At 40.3% G+C, this 21,565-nt stretch overlaps 1 protein-coding gene across 2 annotated transcripts in view; it reads left to right on the top strand.

Moving 5' to 3' along the window:
• The window catches only part of SLC28A2 (solute carrier family 28 member 2), a 56,839-nt gene extending 35,843 nt beyond the window's left edge, over positions 1-20,996 (top strand). For both annotated transcript variants that reach the window (XM_065941467.1, XM_065941468.1), the window contains 15 exons: positions 1,277-1,368; positions 2,462-2,645; positions 4,099-4,240; positions 4,843-4,956; positions 5,293-5,370; positions 5,813-5,893; positions 6,330-6,410; positions 7,651-7,776; positions 7,859-7,989; positions 8,419-8,587; positions 8,774-8,971; positions 9,435-9,516; positions 11,579-11,677; positions 11,843-11,954; positions 19,352-20,996. In XM_065941467.1, the coding sequence (XP_065797539.1) occupies positions 1,277-1,368; positions 2,462-2,645; positions 4,099-4,240; positions 4,843-4,956; positions 5,293-5,370; positions 5,813-5,893; positions 6,330-6,410; positions 7,651-7,776; positions 7,859-7,989; positions 8,419-8,587; positions 8,774-8,971; positions 9,435-9,516; positions 11,579-11,677; positions 11,843-11,954; positions 19,352-19,472 (1,810 nt within the window). In that variant the 3' untranslated portion in view covers positions 19,473-20,996. The remainder of the gene's footprint in view (positions 1-1,276; positions 1,369-2,461; positions 2,646-4,098; positions 4,241-4,842; positions 4,957-5,292; positions 5,371-5,812; positions 5,894-6,329; positions 6,411-7,650; positions 7,777-7,858; positions 7,990-8,418; positions 8,588-8,773; positions 8,972-9,434; positions 9,517-11,578; positions 11,678-11,842; positions 11,955-19,351) is intronic.
• The last annotated feature ends 569 nt before the right edge of the window (positions 20,997-21,565 follow it).

Genomic DNA, 21,565 nt, shown 5'->3' with positions numbered 1-21,565 from the left:
TTATGATTTTTTTTTCAATCTTAATTTTTTAAAACAGAAGTTCAGCTCTAAATTGATGTTCTCAAATTAGATTGTTCATGGGTTTTGCAGAAATGAGTAATCTTCACTGATTTCTGGTAGTTCTCAAGAAATGATCGAATGTGGTCATAAGGTGATGGCAAGGTGTCCTCTTGGATTGATTAAGTCAGGGGGTGATAAGGAATATTTTCTCCTTTACCTATATCTGATAATATACACTCTACTCAACTAACATAGAGTTGGACTCCTTGACGAAAGAAGAAGAAAGGAGAAGAGAGAGGAGTGTGTTAGATAGGAGAGGCAGCCATAGAACATAGAAGTCTGTGAACTAAATCCCCAGGGCATTTGGAGTTAGTGGTTGGTCCCAGCCTTGGTTAAGCTGTTCTGTCTCAGCATGATGGCCAATTGAGACCTTCTTGCTGGGCTCATCTTCTTTGGATCTTCTGAGAATTTAGAAATTAGAGCTTTATGCTCATATGATTTCAGTGTGCTGAGGATATTTAGGAATGGCAGAGACAGGTGAGCTTGGGGCCTAGGTAAGATGCAGCATAGAAAAATGGTTAAGAGCTCAGATTCTGAAGCCACATTGCCTGAGTTTATGTTCTGTCTCTTATCCTTACAACCTCCACAACCTTGGGAAAGGTACTTCTCTGCTCTCCAGTTTCCACATCTGTAAAATGGGAATGATAATAGTAACCACTTCAAGAGTTCTTATTAGGAGTCAATGAGTTACTACTTTTAAACTTCTTAGAAAGAATCCAGCACATAGAAAACACTATACAAATGTTTGTTAAATTAAACTTGAGAAGACCTACTTGCTGGATGTCTCCTCTCAGGTCCTCTCAGCCAGGAATTCTTGGGGGGTGGGATTCTTGGGGATGGTAGTGTTTTCCTTCTGGTCTGTCAGTGCATGTCTGATTGACTGTTTAGGGTTGTGGATTTGTGTGGTTTTTATTTTCTCTCAGAATGATAGGCCATTTCTGAATCTGGAAGCTGAGCAGTCACTTGTCTCCAGAGAACAGAAAGGTCCAACAATATCTCTGATATTGTTAGTCCAGGCTGGGTAGGAATGTCCTGAACTGCTGCCCATTGGCAAGGTTGACCCAGCCTTTTCAGCATTGCTGGAACACTGCCTAACTTCCCCTGGATGAACTTCTTAAGAGAAAATTCTTTCTCAGGCTGGACCACCTAAGTTCTGGGAATTGATGCAAACAGGATATAGTAATTTTTGTTATCTTAACTTTTGGATTCTCATCAGGAGGACCCTACAACCTTTCACCAGGGCAAGAAGTTTCTGTAAAACACACGCTGGCTTGTTCAAGAAGATCCTGCTGAGCCTGCTGTGTTTGGGTAAGGTATTGAGAACCTGTGGAAGTGAGAGACACAGTCATTTCAGAAACGTTACTTTCTGTCAAGACTACTACTAGATGGAAAGAAGCTATTTATTCATAAATTGATCTAAAGGGCTATATGATGTATAGCTCTTAACTACTTGTAGTGAATTGTAATGTATAGAGTTGTACTTCTAGGAATAAGTAAAATCTGAGAATAAGCTATTTTTCAAAATGTACTATTCAATAGACTTAAATATTTCTAAGAATCTGGGCTTGTTTCTATTTTAGTGTCTTGAGTAGATGAAGGACATGGTTCTTGTAGTCTATGAAAAAAGCCTGTAGTATATGTTACTTATTTTCTGGTTTGCTGATAAGACCAATGATATAAAATGTTTCTAAAGGATAGCAAACCTTTTAGGAATTCCTTGGCAGTCCAGTGGTTAGGACTCGGCACTTTTACTGTTGGGGCCCCAGGTTTGATCCCTGCTGAGGGAACTAAGATTCTGCAAGCCATGAGACACAGCAAAAAAACCCAACCGACCAAATAAATAAAACACATAGGAAACCTCTGTTTAAAATATGCTGTCAATGATGTATGGGGCTTTGATGTCAATATTAGGGGCAGCTGGGATGGTGAAAATAAAAATTATATTTTAGGGTGAGTCAGGGAGCCATAAAATGAGGACCATATGGCTGTACTTCTTAGTAGTAGCCTGCTTCCATGGCTTTGCTCAAGAGGAAAGGTTAAAATGACTGGGGTTATAAAGTTTTGAGAAAAGATCATTTTTTAAGTGTATAAAAGTAGATGCTGATTAAGCCCATACCAAGGAATAGAAAGGGGATACCAGATAAAATAGAAAGGAATGAGATTTCATCAGGGACAAATTAAAATATGCAGCATTCAAGCTAAGTTGGTTACTCCTTGGAATCCCCCAAGAAAACAGCTAGCCATCTACCCTGGCGTTGGGAAGTGCAGCTCAGTCTGACAGGGCTGGTGGTAAGGTTGCTGGAGGGTTTTTCCTCCCTTATCCAGACATTCATGACTCAGTCTTCATTGGTTCCTCGGGTCTCTGCCTTGCTGATCCTTACTTTGTACTTTCTCTTTTTAGCTTATGCTGCCTACTTCCTGGCAGCTTGCATCTTGGATTTCCATAGGGCACTGGCCTTGTTCGTCCTCACTTGTTTGGTGCTTTTGGTCCTGGTTCACCGCTTTCTAAAAAGGCTCTTTGGTGAAAAATTGACGGGATGTCTCAGGCCCCTTGAAAACTCCCGCCTGAAGTTTTGGATGAAATGGTAAGATAATCTCAATATCCCTGGTCCCACAACTTGTCTTAAACCCCAATCTATTATCCTTTTCCTCCTTTCCTGGTTTCTGAGCTGTCTGAGAAAATTTCTCCTATACTTTACAAAACCAAGGCACAGAGAGCAAATAGCAGTGGGCCTCTGAGCACTGAACTTGGTCCAGTTTCTTACAATCTCCTACTTAATATTGCTTGCAGGTCAGGAGGGGTTACATTTCAGGGAAGCGTTTTAGTCTGTTCATTGTCAGGGCTGCTGTCAGAAATGAGAAACACCATATTCCTCTTCACAGAAGTAATCTAGGCAAAGAGTCTTATAGCTGCATTAAACTGTCAAATTGATTTGATGCTCATGTGTTTCTCCTTTAATTTCTGGATACTTTTTATGCTCTTTTCCCCCTCTAGTCCTCCAGACTTCCTGCACCCACAGGTGTCTTATAATTCCCTAGAGTTTAGCCCTGTTTAGTGTATACTCAACTGAATGCTACAGCAGCCACAGCTCATCTAGTTATGGCATGCACGTGTCCTTTGATCACAGACCTGGAGTGAGAGAATGACTTTCAGACTCCCCGTATGTTCCTCTTTTCTGCCAAAAGGCTGTCCAGTGGATGCACAGAAAATAACTGTTAAGAATGTTTGCAACAGTGATCATTTGGAGAAACACCTCAGACTACAGCCTAAATTTTGAATCATTGATTTATTTGACACTGAAGAGATAGAGCTGAAGCACTTTCTTCATTAGCAGGATGGATTCTGGAAGCCAGATTTAATTTACTTTGAGTTCACAGAAAACAGCCCCAGTATTCAACCCTGACCTGTCATCTGTCCTGTTGTCATTGTTGTTCCTGAGGCATCTCAATGGACAGTGTGTGTATGTGTTGGTTTTCTTTTCTTTTCACATGTGATTTGCCTTCTAATTCTTACTCCTTGAACTGAAATGACTCCAACGCTCAGACTTGAGGAGACTAGTTTGTGTATTGACTGTGCATGTTTGGTACATCAAGGGACCATAAGGCCACAAGTCGTTGATTTGTGGCTTAGCCTTAGCCTTTATTCTGCCCCTTCAAGTGGTTGGAAGCTGGGTGGAGATCTATGGGGGACTTTTCCTTCTTTTTTTTAAAATCTTTTGGTTTTGCATTAAAGCAATCTTTAAGAATAAGTCTTTTTGTTACTGATATGATAGATTCAGGAAGTCATGACATTTATGTCCCCAGATTGGACTCTTTGAGCTTCCATCTGTGAGTAAAAGAGTTGAGGGGAGGGGAGAGGTGGTAACTGGGAAACCACCAGATGAATGATTCTAAAGACATGTCTCTGTGTCTAACCTATTATGTTTATCCTTTTGATGAATTTATCCATTTGATGAATTTCTGTTTTTTAGAGGTTAAATTTATTATTTCTTATTCATTCACTGAGTTGATGGCATGATCCTGAAATTCCCTCTCCAGGGTGTTGGCAGGAGTCTCTTTGATTGGCCTTATCTTGTGGCTGGCTCTGGACACAGCCCAAAGGCCAGAGCAGTTGATCTCCTTTGTGGGAATCTGCATGTTCATCATCATCCTCTTTGCCTGCTCCAAACACCATAGCGCAGTGAGTTTGGGTTATGCAGGGGTGGGCATAGTAATACCTAGCCGAGGACCATGTGTTATTAATTGCAAAGCGCATGTGCCAAGTATTGATTACAAAGGCACAGAACTAAGTTCTTAACAATCTCTGAAATTTCCTCCTTTGATAATTTTGCTCTTAAGTGAAGTTTAAGGTTCTAAGAGGCCCTGGACCACTTATTTTCAAACTGAGTCTTGATATCAATTTCGTGGATGCAGGCCAGTGTTAAAGACAAAACAAAACAAAAAATTAAGAAGGAAAGAAAGAGAATACAGTAGAGAATCAACTTGTACTGCACATAGTAATATTAAAGTATTGGTTTATGATGCTTTTATATGTATGTGTGTGTGTGTCTGACTATGTGAGATCTAACCTGTAGGTGTAAGTTTAAAAAACATATAGATATATGTGGCTCTTTGTATATCACTGCCCTGTACCACATTCTCTCTACTCCATCTTACTCCAGATTTACTGTTAACATCCTAGATTGGTTTCAGAGTACATGTACCCATGTTTAAAACACCAACCAAGTAATTAACAAGTCTGATTTAGAACTCACATTGGAATAATGTTCTTTTTGGTCCCAGGTGTCCTGGAGGGCAGTGCTTTGGGGCCTAGGTCTTCAGTTTGTCTTTGGGATCTTGGTCATCAGAACTGACCCTGGATTTAATGCATTTCGGTGGCTGGGAGAACAGGTTCAGGTATGAGAAATCGAATGTGAGGGCATTTTTCTTTGCAAACCCTCGAGAAAGGATATTGGGGGAAAGCATGAGATCATACTGTGTCTTGATGGTGGTGGGAGATCTGGTAGGAAAGGCGAGAGTACACGGGGGTACAGCTAAGCATAGGAATGAAGAGAACTGACCTGCTGAGTCCTCTGTCCTTCACTGAGTAGCTCACAGGGAGCTTCCCATGCTGTCAAAGGGAGGCCAACTTCAGTAGCAGCAGTAGGTCCTAGTCATACATGAGGCTGATCTTATCTTCCTTGTGTCTTTTGTGACTTCACCCTTATTATCTCTCTCTCCTTTTTCTTTCAGATTTTCCTCAGCTATACAGTGGCTGGCTCCAGTTTTGTTTTTGGGGATGTTCTGGTCAAAGATGTCTTCGCTTTTCAGGTCATGTCTGTTTCATGAGCAAGAAAGAGGGTGGTGGGTGGTGGGTGGGAAGAGGGATAAAACAGATGATGAAGATGTGTGTCCAAGAAATCAGATAGTCTGTATACCAGTGATCCTAAGAATCGGATTTGATCCCATCCATATAGGAAGCAGCGTCAATCTCTTGCCCTTTGTTCAGTGCCATACTGAAGTTGGAATGAAATAGGGGTGGGAGAGGAAGGTTCAGAAAACATCTTGTGGCTTAGTATTGATGGCATAATAGATTTGCAATACACTTAAAATGTATTCCTAAACTAGCTTGTGTTTAAATATACACTGAGTATCTATACTGTATCAGCTGCCCTTGGGTTGGTGGCAAGTTATCTTACATGCCTGAAACACAGTTTGCTTATGGCATGTTCATTGTAGGATCTCACTGCCTGCCCCATCATTTTCATTATAGGCCTTACCCATCATCCTTTTCTTTGGATGTGTGATGTCCATCCTTTACTACCTGGGGCTTGTGCAGTGGGTTGTTCAGAAGGTGAGTCATTCTGCTACACAGTCAGGAGGTGGGCTTTTATTATGTGATCTGTCAAGAGGCATGAAGATGATACTTACTTTGAAAAAGAAGGCTTATATTTCATATCTTGATCATTAGAACCAATGTGAAAAGCACACTCTTTCAAGTGTGCCTGATATCAGACGGTCAGAACCAGGCCCTGGGTAGGCTGAAGGGCACAGCAGGGAGAAAAAGTGGGCTGAGCTACCATTTCATACTGAGTTTTATTTCTTCTGGAAGCAAAGAGCCCTGAGTTCTGGTCCAGGATCTGTTTGTAACTTGCTTTGTGGTCTTGGCCTTGTCACTCTTCTTCTCTAGGCCTTAATTTCATTACCAACGTTAACAGAGGAGGGATTTTGCTGGATACACTCTGAAATTTCTGCTAATATTAATGTTTTGGGTATTTGCATCCCTTTAGATTGCCTGGTTTTTGCAAATCACCATGGGCACCACTGCCACAGAGACCCTGGCTGTGGCAGGAAACATCTTTGTGGGTATGGTAAGCATCCTGAGGACTTCTGAATCTTTTCTCTGGGGAACAGAAAGTATGGCAGACAACAGACTGAGAAATGCATGCTTTCCTTTTGAAAAGTCAAATAAATGAAGACTGTATGGGCAACCACTCATTCTGATGAAACAAAATTCAGAAGCTCAAAGGGAATGCAACTCATTGCTTTCGCCCTTCATCTCTAATAATACTTATGTGATGCATGTAATGGGGACATACTTAATCACAGATCTGACTTCTTCCACAGGAATTTAGGGAAATGTCCTGGTCTAAATCATCCCCCTTCAGGGACTGTGAAAGGTGTTTCCTCCACATTCTGGTTTCTTCCAGTGACCTTTGTTTTCCAGGGTCTCTAAGGAGCCTTGCTCAGGGCCAACACCAAAGCTCTTCCCCATAATACTTGTTTGATACATTTGTCTATATGGAGTAGGTGTTCAGTATATACTACTGACTGATCAGCTTAACGCTAGGGTAAATGGCTTGTCAAACTGACAAGGAATTAACATTGAAGTCTTTCTCTCCTAAGGTCCTAGGCTGATTAGCTGTGTTTGAAATGGTCTCAGAGTTCTTCCATATACTTCTACCATAGCATGCAACATTTTGCTGAAATTCTCCATAACCAATTTAGTTTCCTCTACTAGACTATGAAGTCCTAAGAGTAGGAACTTTGCCTTATTCATAAAATGTCCCTATCATCTCCTATAGCACTAGGCACATAGTTGTCACTCTTTAAGTCGTAAATATTACCTATTTTACAATACTGGATATAGTTTGCATAGTTGGGCCTTCATAATTTCATACCATTTTCACAAACATTGTTTCTTTTGATTGTTTCATCAAAGTTGGCCTTCAATCATGTAGCAGTTCATTTAATGAATACTTTTTAAGCAGTTAATAGTTATATTAGTAAGTACACTGTACTCCATAAAGTTATCCATTAAGTATACAGTTTTAGACTGAGAACCTACAAAAGAAATATACCATTTCTCATCTATAGAATTCTAATTTTTAAATAGATGAGACAAACACATATGAAAACACATAGAACAGTGCCAGTAGGATGTAATTAGGTGCCAGAGGGAGTGAGCCAGACCCTGGGAGAGCCTAATAGAGGAACTGAGGGTTTGAAGGGCACCCACACTGGAGGGATGTGTGCCCAGGGCTGGGATGGGCACTCTGGGGTGGGAAACTGCACCCCTCTTGAACCTGACTCTCTCCTTCTTGTTTTTAGACGGAGGCACCTCTGCTCATCCGTCCATACCTTGCAGACATGACGCTCTCTGAAATCCATGCAGTGATGACTGGAGGGTTTGCCACCATTTCAGGCACTGTGTTGGGAGCCTTCATATCCTTTGGGGTAAGCATAGTCTGTTTGATCACTCCTGGGTGAGCCCAACTCTGGGTTCTATAGATGCTGACTCCTAAGTCTGGCCTTACAGATTGATGCATCATCCTTGATTTCTGCCTCTGTGATGGCTGCCCCTTCTGCTCTTGCTTTGTCAAAGCTGGTATATCCGGAAGTGGAGGAGTCCAAGTTCAAGAATAAAGCGGGGGTAAAATTGCCCCGTGGGTGAGTTCAATGAAGCATATAATTTGGGAGATGGTGGGGTCACATGCAATATCAAGAGTGGTGCTGTGGTTCAAGGCTCCAAGTCTCCCGGAGAGGGAATAATATGATTCCGTATCTCCTTGTGTCTACCTCTGCCTCTAGCTAATCATGTTGATTTTTTTTGTTTTGTTTAACCCTCCCGTTTCCTCTGCCTTCTGCATGCCATTTTCCTCTGTTCTTTGTGTCAGTACAATTTCATGGTGATTGAGTTTGACACTGAAAATTAGTAATTTCCACAGAAAGGGTCATTAGGAACCCCCATCACCTCTTAAACAGTTCTTGCACTCTCCTGTTGCACTCCCGCACTCCTGGAGCACTGGGACATCTCTTTTCTGAGGGGCTGAGATTACTGTAGACACCGTGTTCTTCCCTTATGCCCAATAACCACAGGAAGGAGAAGAATGTCCTGGAAGCTGCCAGCAATGGAGCCACAGATGCCGTAGGCCTTGCTACTAACGTAGCAGCCAACCTGATTGCCTTTTTGGCCGTGTTGGCCTTCATCAATGCTGCCCTCTCCTGGCTAGGGGAAATGGTAGACATACAGGGACTCACTTTTCAGGTAATGGATTCCATTTACCTGGGCGGTCCTTCTAGGGTGTGTTTTTAAGATGTCCTTGAATTACACATGTCTTCTGACCAACAGTGAGCTAAGGGAGCATGGTGGGGAGAAGGGGTTAGGAGACTGAGTCAAGGTTCCAGAGAAGTCTTGGGCTCCTGATGTGAGATATCTCTTTCTCTCACCCAGGTCATCTGCTCCTATGTCTTAAGGCCCATGGTTTTCATGATGGGTGTCGAGTGGGCAGACTGTCCAATGGTGGCTGAGATGGTGGGGATGAAATTCTTCACGAACGAGTTTGTGGCCTTTCAGCAACTGTCTCAGTACAAAAACAAGCGTCTCTCTGGAGTGGAGGAGTGGATCAAAGGCAAGAAGCAGTGGATTTCTGTAAGTGCCAGCCTGGAAAAGCATAAACAGTCTGTGGACAGACACAAAGTATTACGCAAAAGTTTATTTCACACACACAGATCCCTCTCCAGGGTCCCAGGCATGACCCTGGGAAGAGTCAGGGTCAAAGCAGAGTTTGACCCAAAGCAAGAGTAACAGTGTGCTTAGCTTCTGTGCCTGAGCTGCCCTGAGATCTACCCCCTCCTCCACACTGACCTAGCTTCTTTCATAGAGTTCATAGGCTCTGAAGGCTTTGACAAGAAGAACACTGGAGAAGAAACCAGGGTGGTTTTCTTGTCATTATTCCTGTAATAACTCAGGGAGCGGTTATTTTCTGAGCATACTTTCCACATTGCTTAGAGTGGTATGGACAAGATTGGGGGTTCTAAGTACTCTGGAACTTCTATCATGATTATACAACTGCACACATGGGACTGAGTTTATTTATTTTTGTTTTCCCTAGGTGAGAGCTGAAATCATTACAACGTTTTCACTCTGTGGATTTGCCAATCTTAGTTCCATAGGAATCACACTGGGAGGCTTGAGTGAGTTAATTCTTTTTCCTAGTTACCCAATATGCCAGCCAGGTCCCAGCATCTATAGTAGGCAGCCCTGGTGCTTCAGTACAAGTTGAGCCCAGATAGATAAGCTGATGTGAAATGGTCCTCTCTGTTGGCAGTTAATTTGGAGTTCAGGTACCTGGCTGATCATGCTAATCATGCTACCTGGCTATGCGTGGAGCCAAGGCTGGGTTTATTTTATTTTATTTATTTATTTTTTCCATTTATTTTTATTAGTTGGAGGCTAATTACTTTACAATATTGTGGTGGTTTTGGCCATACATTGACATGAATCAGCCATGGATTTACATGTGTTCCCCATCCTGATCCCCCTTCCCAAGGCTGGGTTTAGAATCTTAACTTCTGTTATTTTTTTTTTTCCTTCTGGTTGGAGGCCCAAAAAACCAATTTTATTTTTCTTTTTCCTATGAGGAACACTATAATGGTATTATTTTTTATTTTGTCATTAAATGGACATAGTACATAAATAAGTAAAAATATTTTGTTTTTTTGTTCAGTGGTGAAGGTACTTTCCGAAATTATACTGCTCACCAGTTGACTTCATAGAAGCAGGCGTTGCACAAGGAATCATAGAATAAATAAAAACAGAGACATATAAGGTAGATAGATAGAGCAAGTGTTGTGAAGTGTTGGAATTAAAGCTATAAGTCACCAGGTGTGGGAGGAATGACTATTTTAAGCATACACAGGTTACATTTAGATTGCTGAGAATATTGCTAAATGGCGATGGTTGGAGGAAATAATATGAAGAAAGTGGAGCTGTCCTTGAAGGCAGGGCAAAGAGAACGAGTGGATTCCAAGAGTTTGGAAGATCCTTGGGCTCCAAAATCACTGCAGATGGTGACTGAAGCCATGAAATTAAAAGATTCTTGTTCCTTGGAAGAAAAACTATGACAAACCTAGACAGTGTATTAAAAAGCAGAGACCTTGCCTTGCCGACAAAGTTTCGTCTAGTCAAAGCTATGGTCTTTCCAGTAGTCAAGTATGGATGTGAGAGTTGGACCATAAAGAAAGCTGAGAGCCGAAGAATTTATGCTTTTGAGCTGTGGTGTTCAAGAAGATTCTTGAGAGTCCCTTGGACTGCAAGGAGATCCAACTAGTCAATCCTAAAGGAAATCAGTCCTGAATATTCATTTGAAAGGACTGATGTTGAAGCTGAAGCTCCAATACTTTGGCCACCTGATGTGAGGAGCCGACTCATTGGAAAAAACCCTGATGCTGGGAAAGGTTGAGGGCGGGAGGAGAAGGGGATGACAGAAGACAGGATGGTTGGATGGTATCACTGACTTAGTATGAGCAAGCTCTGGGAGTTGGTGAAGGACAGGGAAGCCTGGCGTGCTGCAGTCCATGGGGTTGCAAAAAGTCAGACATGACTGAGGGACTAAAGAACAACAAATTAGAAAAATACAGCTTAGTATGTTCATTTTTTATTGCAGTCATGTTCTGGGCTAGAATCATTAAGTTGATTTACTTGGTAGCTGATCAAACAATTTAAAGGTGAAACAGTTTCCTTTCAGTTTCTTTTCCCCTTCTGTCACACAGTTGTCTGTCTTCTAATCTGATATCCGATTACCACCTGATTGTGAGATTGCCATCTAGAGGTGGAATGCGCACCACATGACTAAGGCTTAGATGAATTTTGCCGGTCTCATCTCTCTGGCTCAAAATAGTCTGTCTAATTCTGTCCACCCTAAGCATGCCAATTTCAACTAGTGAACATCCAAGGCATTTGCACTGTCTGAAGCAATGCAGAGCTTTTCTTGGTTCAGATACATCTTAGGAATGTTCACAGAACCACCAAAGTTAGAGTCAGACACACCATCCTTGACCTGGGGAGTGTCTAAGTTAGTGACCTATGAATACATATACTTCTAAGCACACCACTGGCAAGCATCTGGTGGTTGGCAGTAAGAATGTGATTCATCTGCTGTGTTTTTATACTCAGCATTCTTTTAATCGGGTTTCATGGGTATACCCGGTTGCCTGGCAGGGAAGAAATTGAATTGTTTTGTTTTGTTGTCTGCAGCATCAATGGTACCCCACCGAAAGAGTGACTTGTCCAAGGTTGTGGTCAGTGCCCTCTTCACAGGGGCCTGTGTATCCCTTATCAGTGCCTGTGTGGCAGGTAAGTGTCCCAGCTGTCTCAGAATAACTGATTTAACCATCTGTCTCACATATGCATGGAAAAGGCTCCAAATCTACAGTGTTCTCAATTTATACTCAGAGAATTAAGAGCCTTAAGGAACATGTGTAAAATCTTCCCCTTAGCATCTCTGTCTCCTTTATCCAGGAATCCTCTATGTCCCCAGGGGAGCAGAAACTGACTGTGTCTCCTTCCTAAACATGAGTTTCACCAACCGAACCTATGAGACCTACGTGTGCTGCAGAGAACTCTTTCAGAGGTGAGTGAGCACTGGATCCCTGCTCTTTTATGCTCTCTTTCATTCAGGAATTTCTGGGATTGGAGAAAAGTAAGATCTTGAGGGTAATCACATGGATACTGAAGAGAACATATAAGAAGGGGGATAGGTATCTGTGGTGGTCTAGATCTCTCTTCTTTTCTATTATTAGATACATACTCACTGTTAGCTCTAGCATGGACAAATCATCAGTTTTACAAATGACAATACCCTGTATTGATGGGGTACTGAAAAGTGGAGGGGTAGCAGAAGAAGTAAGGGAGGATGGTTTCCCTGATCAGAAGTGAAATATTTATTGTGATTTGAGTATAGATAGGTTGTAGGTCAAGGTTGACAATGGTCCTGAGTGGCCCAAAACTTAAGAGCTTCTTCAGACAGAAGTGAAGACTGAGAGAGATAAAGTTCAATTGATAAAATCATGATGCATTCAGGTACATTCAGGCATGTAAAAATGAACTTGTTTACCAATTACTGGGATATTAGAATAGTTTTCTGGTTCTGTGTGTAAGGAATTCAGAGGTCACCAGTCCATCTTAAGATGAAAGTGAAAAAAAGCTGGATAGTCTGAAAAATCAATAACTCTTCTTGGATCTGTAAGAAACACAAGGCAAACTGCTGACCCCAAGACTGGAGCGACAGGCAAACACAGGGAGTCATGGTTTACTGGAGCTACAGAAACCTGTGCAGGGGCAGGAAAACCTGAAACTGCGGTTGCTGAAGCCTCAGAGTGGACAAGTCTGAGTGTCAAAAACTCTGAGGGGACCCACTTATCAGGGGGAAACCCCACACTTTTGGAAGTTTTACCTCTTGGAACTAGGCTAGGATCTCATAGTAAATATCAGACAAAACCCCCCTCATGCTTCTGGCAGGTGGAGGGGAAAAGGAACTATTTTGAAATACACCAAAGCACTCTGTTTTTTAAAACAAGACCTGCCTTTAGGAAAAACGAATTAACCAAAGCCTAACCACTTGGGGTATTATCAGAGTCCACCTGACCTAGAAGAAGAGATACCCAACTTCAGCCCACTCTAGCCATCCTGTCCCATTCAAGGAGGGAAGAAAGACTGAGAAACACTTGTGAAGTTCAGAGTTCAGAGGCACAGGCTAACTAAAAGGCTGAGACCTAACCACAGGACAATAGCATGCCTCCCCTCCCCAACATCTCACCACCACATTGCTAAGGTCTATTTACAGCTGTTCCTTTTATGGGTGTCATGTCTAGTTATCAAGAAGAAATTACGAAACACACTAAAAGGCAAAAAACACAATTTGAGGAGACAGAGCAAGCATCAAAACCAGACATGGCAGAGATTTACAAATTATCAGAGTGGGAATTTTAAACAGCTATGATTAACATGGACCTTCCCTAGTGACTCAGTGATAAAGTGTAGGAGACACGGGTTCCAACCCTGGATTGGGAAGATCCCTGGAGAAGGAAATGCCAGCCTACTCCAGTGTTCTTGCCTGGGAAATTCCATGGAGAGAGGAGCCTGGAGGGCGACAGTCCGTGGGGTCACAAAAGAGTTGGACATGACTTAGTGACTAAACAACAATGATTGCTACACTGAGGGCTCTAATGGATAAAGTAGGCAGCGTGCAAGAACAGATGAGCAATAGAAGTACAGAGATACAGGAATCCTAAGAAAGAACCAAAAGGAAATGCTGCAGATCAAAAACACTGTAACATAAGTGAAGAATGCCTTTGAATAGCTTATTAGTAGACTAAGCACATCTGAGAAAAGCACTTCTAGCTTGAAGATATATCAGCAAAAATCTTCAAAACTGAAAAGCAAAGAGAACAAAGACTGGAAAAAAAACTAAAATAGAACATTCAAGGATTATAGGACAACTTCAAAAGATGTAGCACACATGTAATATGAATACCAAAAGGAGAAGAAGAAATGTTTGAAACAGTTATGACTGAGAATTTCCCCAAATTAATGTTAAGCACCAAATCACAGATCTGGGAAGCTCAGAGAACATCAAGCAGGATAAATGCCAAGAGAACTATACTTAAACATATCATTTTCAAATGATAGAAAATCTAAGACAAAGAAAAAATACCAAAAGAAGTCAGTTGAAAACTAAAGGGAGTATATCATAAGCTAAAAGAACTAGTTACAGGACCCAGAAAGGAAAGAACTGAGGAACTAGAATGTTTGGTTCTGCAAAAGCAAAAGGTGTATATACCTATACTGATACATGGGTGAATAAAGAGAGTTCTGGAAGATGAGGCTAAAAGATCTTATAAGGCCTTCTATGAAGTGCTAAGAAATTTAGATTTGGACTTACAGAATTCTGTAAGTCTGAGATGTTTTTCATGCTGAGATGTTTTTTCAAAAGATCATGTTGGGTAGCTATTTGGATGTCGGGGAGACCAATAAACACATTGCTGTAATACTCTCAAGTAGGAGATGATGAGAACTGATACTAAGTAGTTATGAGGATGAAGATGCATTAGACTGAGGAGAATCAATAGGGTTGTTTATCAAAGGGAAGAAAAGGGTAAGGAAGAGAAAGGAGTCTCAAATGTCTGTACCCTTTCTGGCTCAGGCAAGTAGATCTAAGGGCTGCCACTTATTAACTGACAAGAAGGGGATTGATTCTGGGAATAGGAAGAAAGGGGAGAGATTATGGCTTAATGCAGGTAAATATGTTGACTTATAAGTACCTGTGGAAACGTCATGTGAAGCGACTTAGGCCTAGAAATCAGGAGAGAAGTAAGAACTGGAGATAGATTTGGAAGTCATCATTAAGTATGTGATCTTACATATGTTCACTATACAAGTAGAGGCTTGGGTACTAGCTCCTTAACAGGTAACTATGCCAGGTGAACAGATATTACCCTCCTGGGTTTGGAGGTTTTCACCAGAGAAGGCAACCAATATCTTCTGAAAAAATAATCTTTTTGTTGCACTGATAAAGATGAATCATAATCTAGATAGATCACTGGTCTGTCATACTTATGATTCCTCTGTTCTTGTGGCAGTTCAGTAGATATCATTGTAGGCATAATCTGAAGTACATGAATAAGGTGAAAATTGCTAATTTTTGTTTAATGATGAGTACATCACTGAACCTCACTAAAGGATTAATAGAATACTCTTTCCTGCTCATTTCTGCCCTCAGAAATGCAACTGACTTTTTGCCTAAAGTCACTTACTGAGCATCATTAGTATCTAGAATCTGAAAGAGAATGTTTTTGTTCAGTTCATTCATAGTAAATATTTGGTCGACTCCAGACCAAGATGACAACAAAGGAGTCTTGAATTTCCCTTTTCCTATATATGCACCAAGTGTACAGCTACATATGGAATAATTCCAAGAAAAATCAAGAAACTAGCTGAATGACTCCTATGACTGAGAAAATACGTGCACTGAACTGGGTAGGAAAGGCCAAGACATACTCTCATCATAACCTGCACCCCTGGCAGAGCACCATGTAATGGAAAGGAACTCCCAACTCTAAGCTTCCCCCTAAGCAGTGAAGGGTTTAGACTGCACATCTGTGACCCCAGTGTTTAAGGCTCCACTCTGCCTACCTCCCTACCCTTTCATGTTTACCCGTGTAGGAGAATGAAACTGAACTCCTGTCTTATATCGTATATAGAAGTCGACTCAAAATTGATTAAAGACTTGAACATAAGACCTGAAACCTTGAAAATCCTTGCAGAAAACATAGACAGCCCTGGACATTGGTCTTAGTAATGATTTTTTTTTAATTAAAATTTTAAAGTTGTAGTATATATGCTTGCTTTACAGTGCTGTGTTAGTCTGCTGTACAGCAGAGTGAATCATCTCTATGTATACATGTATTTCCTCCATCTTCAATCTCCCTCCCGCCCCGCCCCCATCCCACCCCGCTAGGTCATTACATACCTGTATTTCCTCCATCTTCAATCTCCCTCCCGCCCCGCCCCCATCCCACCGCGCTAGGTCATTAGATACCTGTATTTCCTCCATCTTCAGTCTCCCTCCCGACCCGACCCCATCCCACCCCGCTAGGTCATTACTTACCTGTATTTCCTCCATCTTCAGTCTCCCTCCCGCCCCGACCCCATCCCACCCCACTAGGTCATTGCAGAGCACTGATCTGCGTTCCCTGTGCTACACAGCAGCCTCCCACTAGCTCTCTCACATGTATGTGTATAGTGTAGATGCGTCAGTGCTGCTCTCTCAGTCAGTCCCACCCTCCGCTTTCCCTGCTCTGTCCACAAGTCCGTTCTCTATGTCTCTGTCTGTATTCCTGCCCTGCAAATATGTTTATCAGTATCATTTTCTAGATTAATATGTGATATTTGTTTTTCTGACTGATTTCACTCAGCATGACAGACTCTAGGTTCATCTGTGTAACTGCAAATGACCCAATTTTGTTCCTTTTTCTGCCCGAGTAATATTCCACTGGGAGCTTCCTTGGTGGCTCTGTGTGGTAAAGAATCTGTGGGCCAATGCAAGAGCCACAGGCGACACTGGTTCAATCTTTCCACGGGCTCTCAAGAGAGTCAGACGTGACTTAGCAACCAGAACAACAGCAGCAATATTCCATTGTATATATGTATCCCATCTTCTGTCGATGGACATCTAGATTGCTTCCATGCCCTGGCTTTTGTAAATAGTGCTGCAATGAGCAGTGGGGTACATGTATCTTTTTGAATTAATGATTTTCTCAGGGTATATGCCTAGTAGTGGGATTGTTGGGTCATATGGTAGTTCTATTTTTAATTTTTTTAAGGAACCTCTGCATGTTCTCCTTAGTGGCTGTATCAGTTTATGTTCCCACCAACAGTGCATGAGGGTTTCCTTTTCTCCACACACTCTTCAGCATTTATTGTTTATAGATTTTTTGATGATGGCCATTCTGACTAGTTTGAGGGGTTAACTTGCTGTGGTTTTGATTTGTATTTCTCTAATAATTAGTGATGTTGAGCATCTCTTCATGTGTTTGTTGCCCATTTGTATATCTTCTTTGGAGAAATGTCTCTTTAGATCTTTCATCCATTTTTTGATTGGGTTTGTTAGTTTGATATTGAGCTGTATGAGCTACGTGTATATTTTGGAGATTAATCCTTTGTCATTTGTTTCATTTGCAAATATTTCTCTGAGGGTTGTCTTTTCATCTTGTTTATAGTTTTCCTTTGCTGTGCAAAACTTTTAAGTTTAATTATTTCACATTTACTTCTGTTTTTATTTTCGTTATTCTAGGAGGTGGGTCAAAAAGTATCTTGCAGTGATTTATGTCAAAGAGTGTTCTACCTATGTTTTCTGTAAGAGTTTTATAGTATCTGGCCTTACATTTAGGTCTTTGATCCATTTTGAGTTTATTTTTGAGAATGGTGTTAGGAAATGTTCTAATTTCATCCTTTTATACATAGCTGTCCAGTTTTGCCAGCACCACTTATTGAAGAGGCTGTCTTTTCTCCATTGTATTTTCTTGCCTCCTTTGCCAAAGATAAGGTGACCATAGGTGTGTGGATTTATTTCTGGAGCTTTCTATCCTGTTCCATTGATCTGTACTTCTGTTTTTGTTAGTAATGTTTTTTTTTTTTTTTGGATTTGAAACCAAAAGCAAAAGCAACAAAAACAAAAAAGAGCCTGGGACTTCATCAAACTAAAAAGCATCTGCACAGCAAATAATAATAATAATAATAATAATAATAAAGAAAAGTCAACTAACAAAATGGGAGAAAATATTTGCAAAACACATATCCAGTAAGGAATTAATATACAAAATATACAAGGAACTTATATAGATTGATAGCAACCACCCCCAAATAATCCAATTTAAAAATGAGCAGAGGAATTGAATAGACATTTTTCCAAAAAAGTCACCCAAATGGTCAGTGGCCAGCAGGTACATGAAAAGGTGCTTGATATCACCAACTAGCAAGGAAATACAAATAAAAACCAAAATGAGGTATCACCTTACACCTATTAGGGTGGCTGTCATAAAAAAGACAAATGACAACAAATGCTGGCAAGGATGTGGAGAAAAGGAAACCCTTTTACACAGTTTGTGGAATCATAAAATGGTACAGTTGCTTGGAGGTTCCTGAAGAAACTAAAAATAGAACTCTACCATATTATCCAGAAATCTCATTTCTGGATATATATCCAAAGGAAGCAAAGCCATTATCTGTACTCCCATGTTCATTGCAGCATTATTATGGTTCCTGTTGTCGCCATGGTATTGAAATGACCTGTGTGTCCAGTAACAGATGGATGGATAAGTAAAATGTTGTAGAAGTACACAGTGGAATGTTACCATCCTTAAAAAAGAAGGAACTCCTGGTATTTGCAACAATGTGAATGAACAGTTACACTAAGCGAATTAAGCCAGAAAAAGGCAAATACTGCATGGTCTCACTCATATGTGAAATCTAAAAAAAAAGAAATAAAAATTGCACGTACAGAATGGTGGTTGCCTGTGCCTAGTGGCTGGGGGGAGAGGGAGAAGCTGGTATAATAGTACAAACTTTCAGATATAAAATGAATAGATCTGAGAATTTAATGTATCTCATGGTGACTATAGTTAATAATACTGTATCATATAATTGAAATTTGCTAAGAGAGTAGAAGTTGTGTTCTCATCACTCACACACAAAAGTAAATATGTGAGGTGATGGATGTGTTAATTAACTCATTGTTGGGAATCCTTTCACAATATATGCATATGTCAACTCATCACACTGTATACTTTCTGTATATTACAACTTTATTTGTTAATTATACCTCAGTAAAGCTGAAACACACATACATATACAACCAAGCCTGAGCTGTTTTCTTTTTTTCCAAACTTTAAACTTTTTATTTTGTATTGGAGTATAGCCTATTAACAGTATTGTGGCAGTTTCAGGTGAACAGGGAAAGGACTCAGTCATACATGTAACATGTATCCATTCTCCTCCAAACCCTCCTCCCATCCAGACTGGCACATAACTTTGAGCAGAGTTCCATGTGCTATACAATAGGTTTTTGTTGGTTATGCATTTTAAATATAGTGGTGTATACATTACCTTCCCAGTGTTTTCCTTTCTTAAGAGGGAAGTGGTTTGGAATATCATCTCACTTTTTTGAATAAATTCAATTCTAAATCACATTACAAAGCATAAATTTTGCTTCAGTGATGTTTGGAAAGGACTATGGTTAGGAATTGGAATTGGGCACAGAAGCAAACACATTGCATAGGGTTTCTTGCTAGTACTATCTTGGGCATGAATGAAAAAATACACTTAATTCTGTCCTACTTACTTGGTCATTGTGATTGGATTCATTAATAGGTTTCTGTTTTTGTTTTCACCTGCTTGGTAGAACTTACTGATACATCTTGTTGCATTGTTTTTATCTGACCCACTGTGTATCTCTCTGGTTTTTCATTTCAGTACTTCTCTGAATGGGACCTACAACCCCCCTTCTTTTTCTGGTCCCTGGGAAGATAAAGAATTCAGTGCTATTGCGCTTTATAACTGCTGTGATCTCTACACCAGTGCTGTCTGTGTCTAAAGCTGGTTCATTTCCGTAAAAGTCCTAATCTGGATGGCTGTTTGATGGCAAAGGTATTTATGTACTCAGAGTTGTCATTCCTATAACTCATACACCTTGATCTTTAACAGTAAACATAAAATTTTCATTTTGGTTCACTATATGTCAGTAATGAAAATTGCACTCATTTTTCCATTATTTGGCTGAACCAAATAAGAAATTTCTTATGGGCTCTGTTTGAACCTAGAGTCAAAATAAATATTACCATATCAAAAAATATCTTACAAACCTTGCTTCTAGTTGCCATCTTAAGAATTATATGATGTAGTATGCTTTAAATGTGATTTGGTATGTAATGTGTACTGAGGTAAAAAGCTGTATTTCTTGGAGTTCTGTGGATGAGCTGGGTTTATGGTATACATGAAAATTACATGAATATTGAATGATAAGATTTTTCTGGTTGTCACACATTTGTAAACCTGAAAACTCCTTAAAATCATTACATAATAATATTTCCTGTATGCAGACTTACAAGGAATGTCTGTTTCTTAGAGGCCCTTGTTTTGTTTTAGTATTCTGCTTTAGTGCCATTTTGCTTCAAGTTTACTGACTCTTCTAAAATGATGGTTTGCAGGGGAGATGACACTTTTTCCTTCCAGAGGACATTTGTCAATGTCTTGAGGTATAATTAATTGTCACAACTGGGGGGATACTACTGATGTCTTCTATTGCGTAGAGGCCAGAAATGCTGCTAAACATTCTAGTGTACATGGGTCAGCCTCCACAACAAAGAATTCTCTGGCCCCAAATGTCAACAGTGCTCAAGTTGAGACACTCTGACTTAGAATATTTCTTGTATCTAATATTATTTATAATATTATAGCCTTAAGGAAGAGTTTCAAAAGAATGTAGGAGTTCCTCAAAAAGTTAAACATAAAATAACCATATGGCCCCACAATTTTATTCCTTGGTATACCCAAAAGAATTGAACACTGGTGTTCAAACAAGTACTTGCATATGCATGCCCACAGTAGCACTATTCACAATAGTCAAAAGATGGAAACAGTCCAAATGTCTATCAGTAGTTGAATGGATAAGCAAATAGTGTTATGTACATACAATGGAATTTTATCCAGTCATAAAAATCATGAAGTACTGATATATCCTACATGGACGAACCTTGAAAACATTATGCTAAGACAAAGAAGCCAGACACAAAGGCTTATTATTATATCATTCTATTTTGTATGATTCCCTTTATATGAAATATTCAGCATAGATAGATCCATGGAAACAGAACACAGATTGGTGGTTGCCAAGGGGAGGTGGTGGGGGGAGGCGTAGGGAGTTACTGCTTAACGAGTATGCGGTTTTACTGTGGAATGATGGAAATGTTTTGGAACTAGATAGAAATGGTGGTTACACAACATTGTGAATGTACTAAATGTCACTGGTTTGTTCATTTTCAAATGGATAATTTTATATTATGTGAATTTTCCCTCAATAAATTATATATATATGTGTATATATATATGTAAATAAATATAAATACCATTTGTATGTCCCCTTAGCAAATCTACCTTCTTCCACTTCACAATTATCTGAGCTCAGAACCTCTTGGCCTTCCTTCTTGTCTCTGTTCCTATCTTCTCTTCCTTATTTTTTTAAGTACCAGATCACCTTACCTGTCTCCTGAGAAGCCTGTACGAGAGTTAAGAAGCATTAGTTAGAACTGGACATAGAACAAGGACTGGTTCAAAATTGGGAAAGGAGTATGACAAAGCTGTATGTCACCCTGCTTATTTAGCTTCTCTGCAGAGTACATCCTGCGAAATGCTGGGCTGAATGAAGCACAAGCTAGAATCAAGATTGCTGGGAGAAATATCAACAACCTCAGATATGCAAATGATACCACTAATGGCAGAAGGTGAGGAGGAACTAAAGAGCCTCTTGATGAGGGTGAAAGAGGAGAGTGAAAAATCTGGCTTAAAACTCAACATTCAAAAAATGAAAATCATGGCTACTATCATTACTATTTAAGAAGCTGAATTCACAACCAGGGATTTACTGCGTTCTGTGCCAAATTTAGTTCACACAAGGAAGGATCTGGGATG

This window comes from Muntiacus reevesi, chromosome 7, assembly GCF_963930625.1.
Source record: "Muntiacus reevesi chromosome 7, mMunRee1.1, whole genome shotgun sequence".
NCBI lineage: Eukaryota > Metazoa > Chordata > Mammalia > Artiodactyla > Cervidae > Muntiacus > Muntiacus reevesi.
Note: the sequence above shows the minus strand (reverse complement) of the source record. Positions and strands in the feature narration are given on the sequence as shown.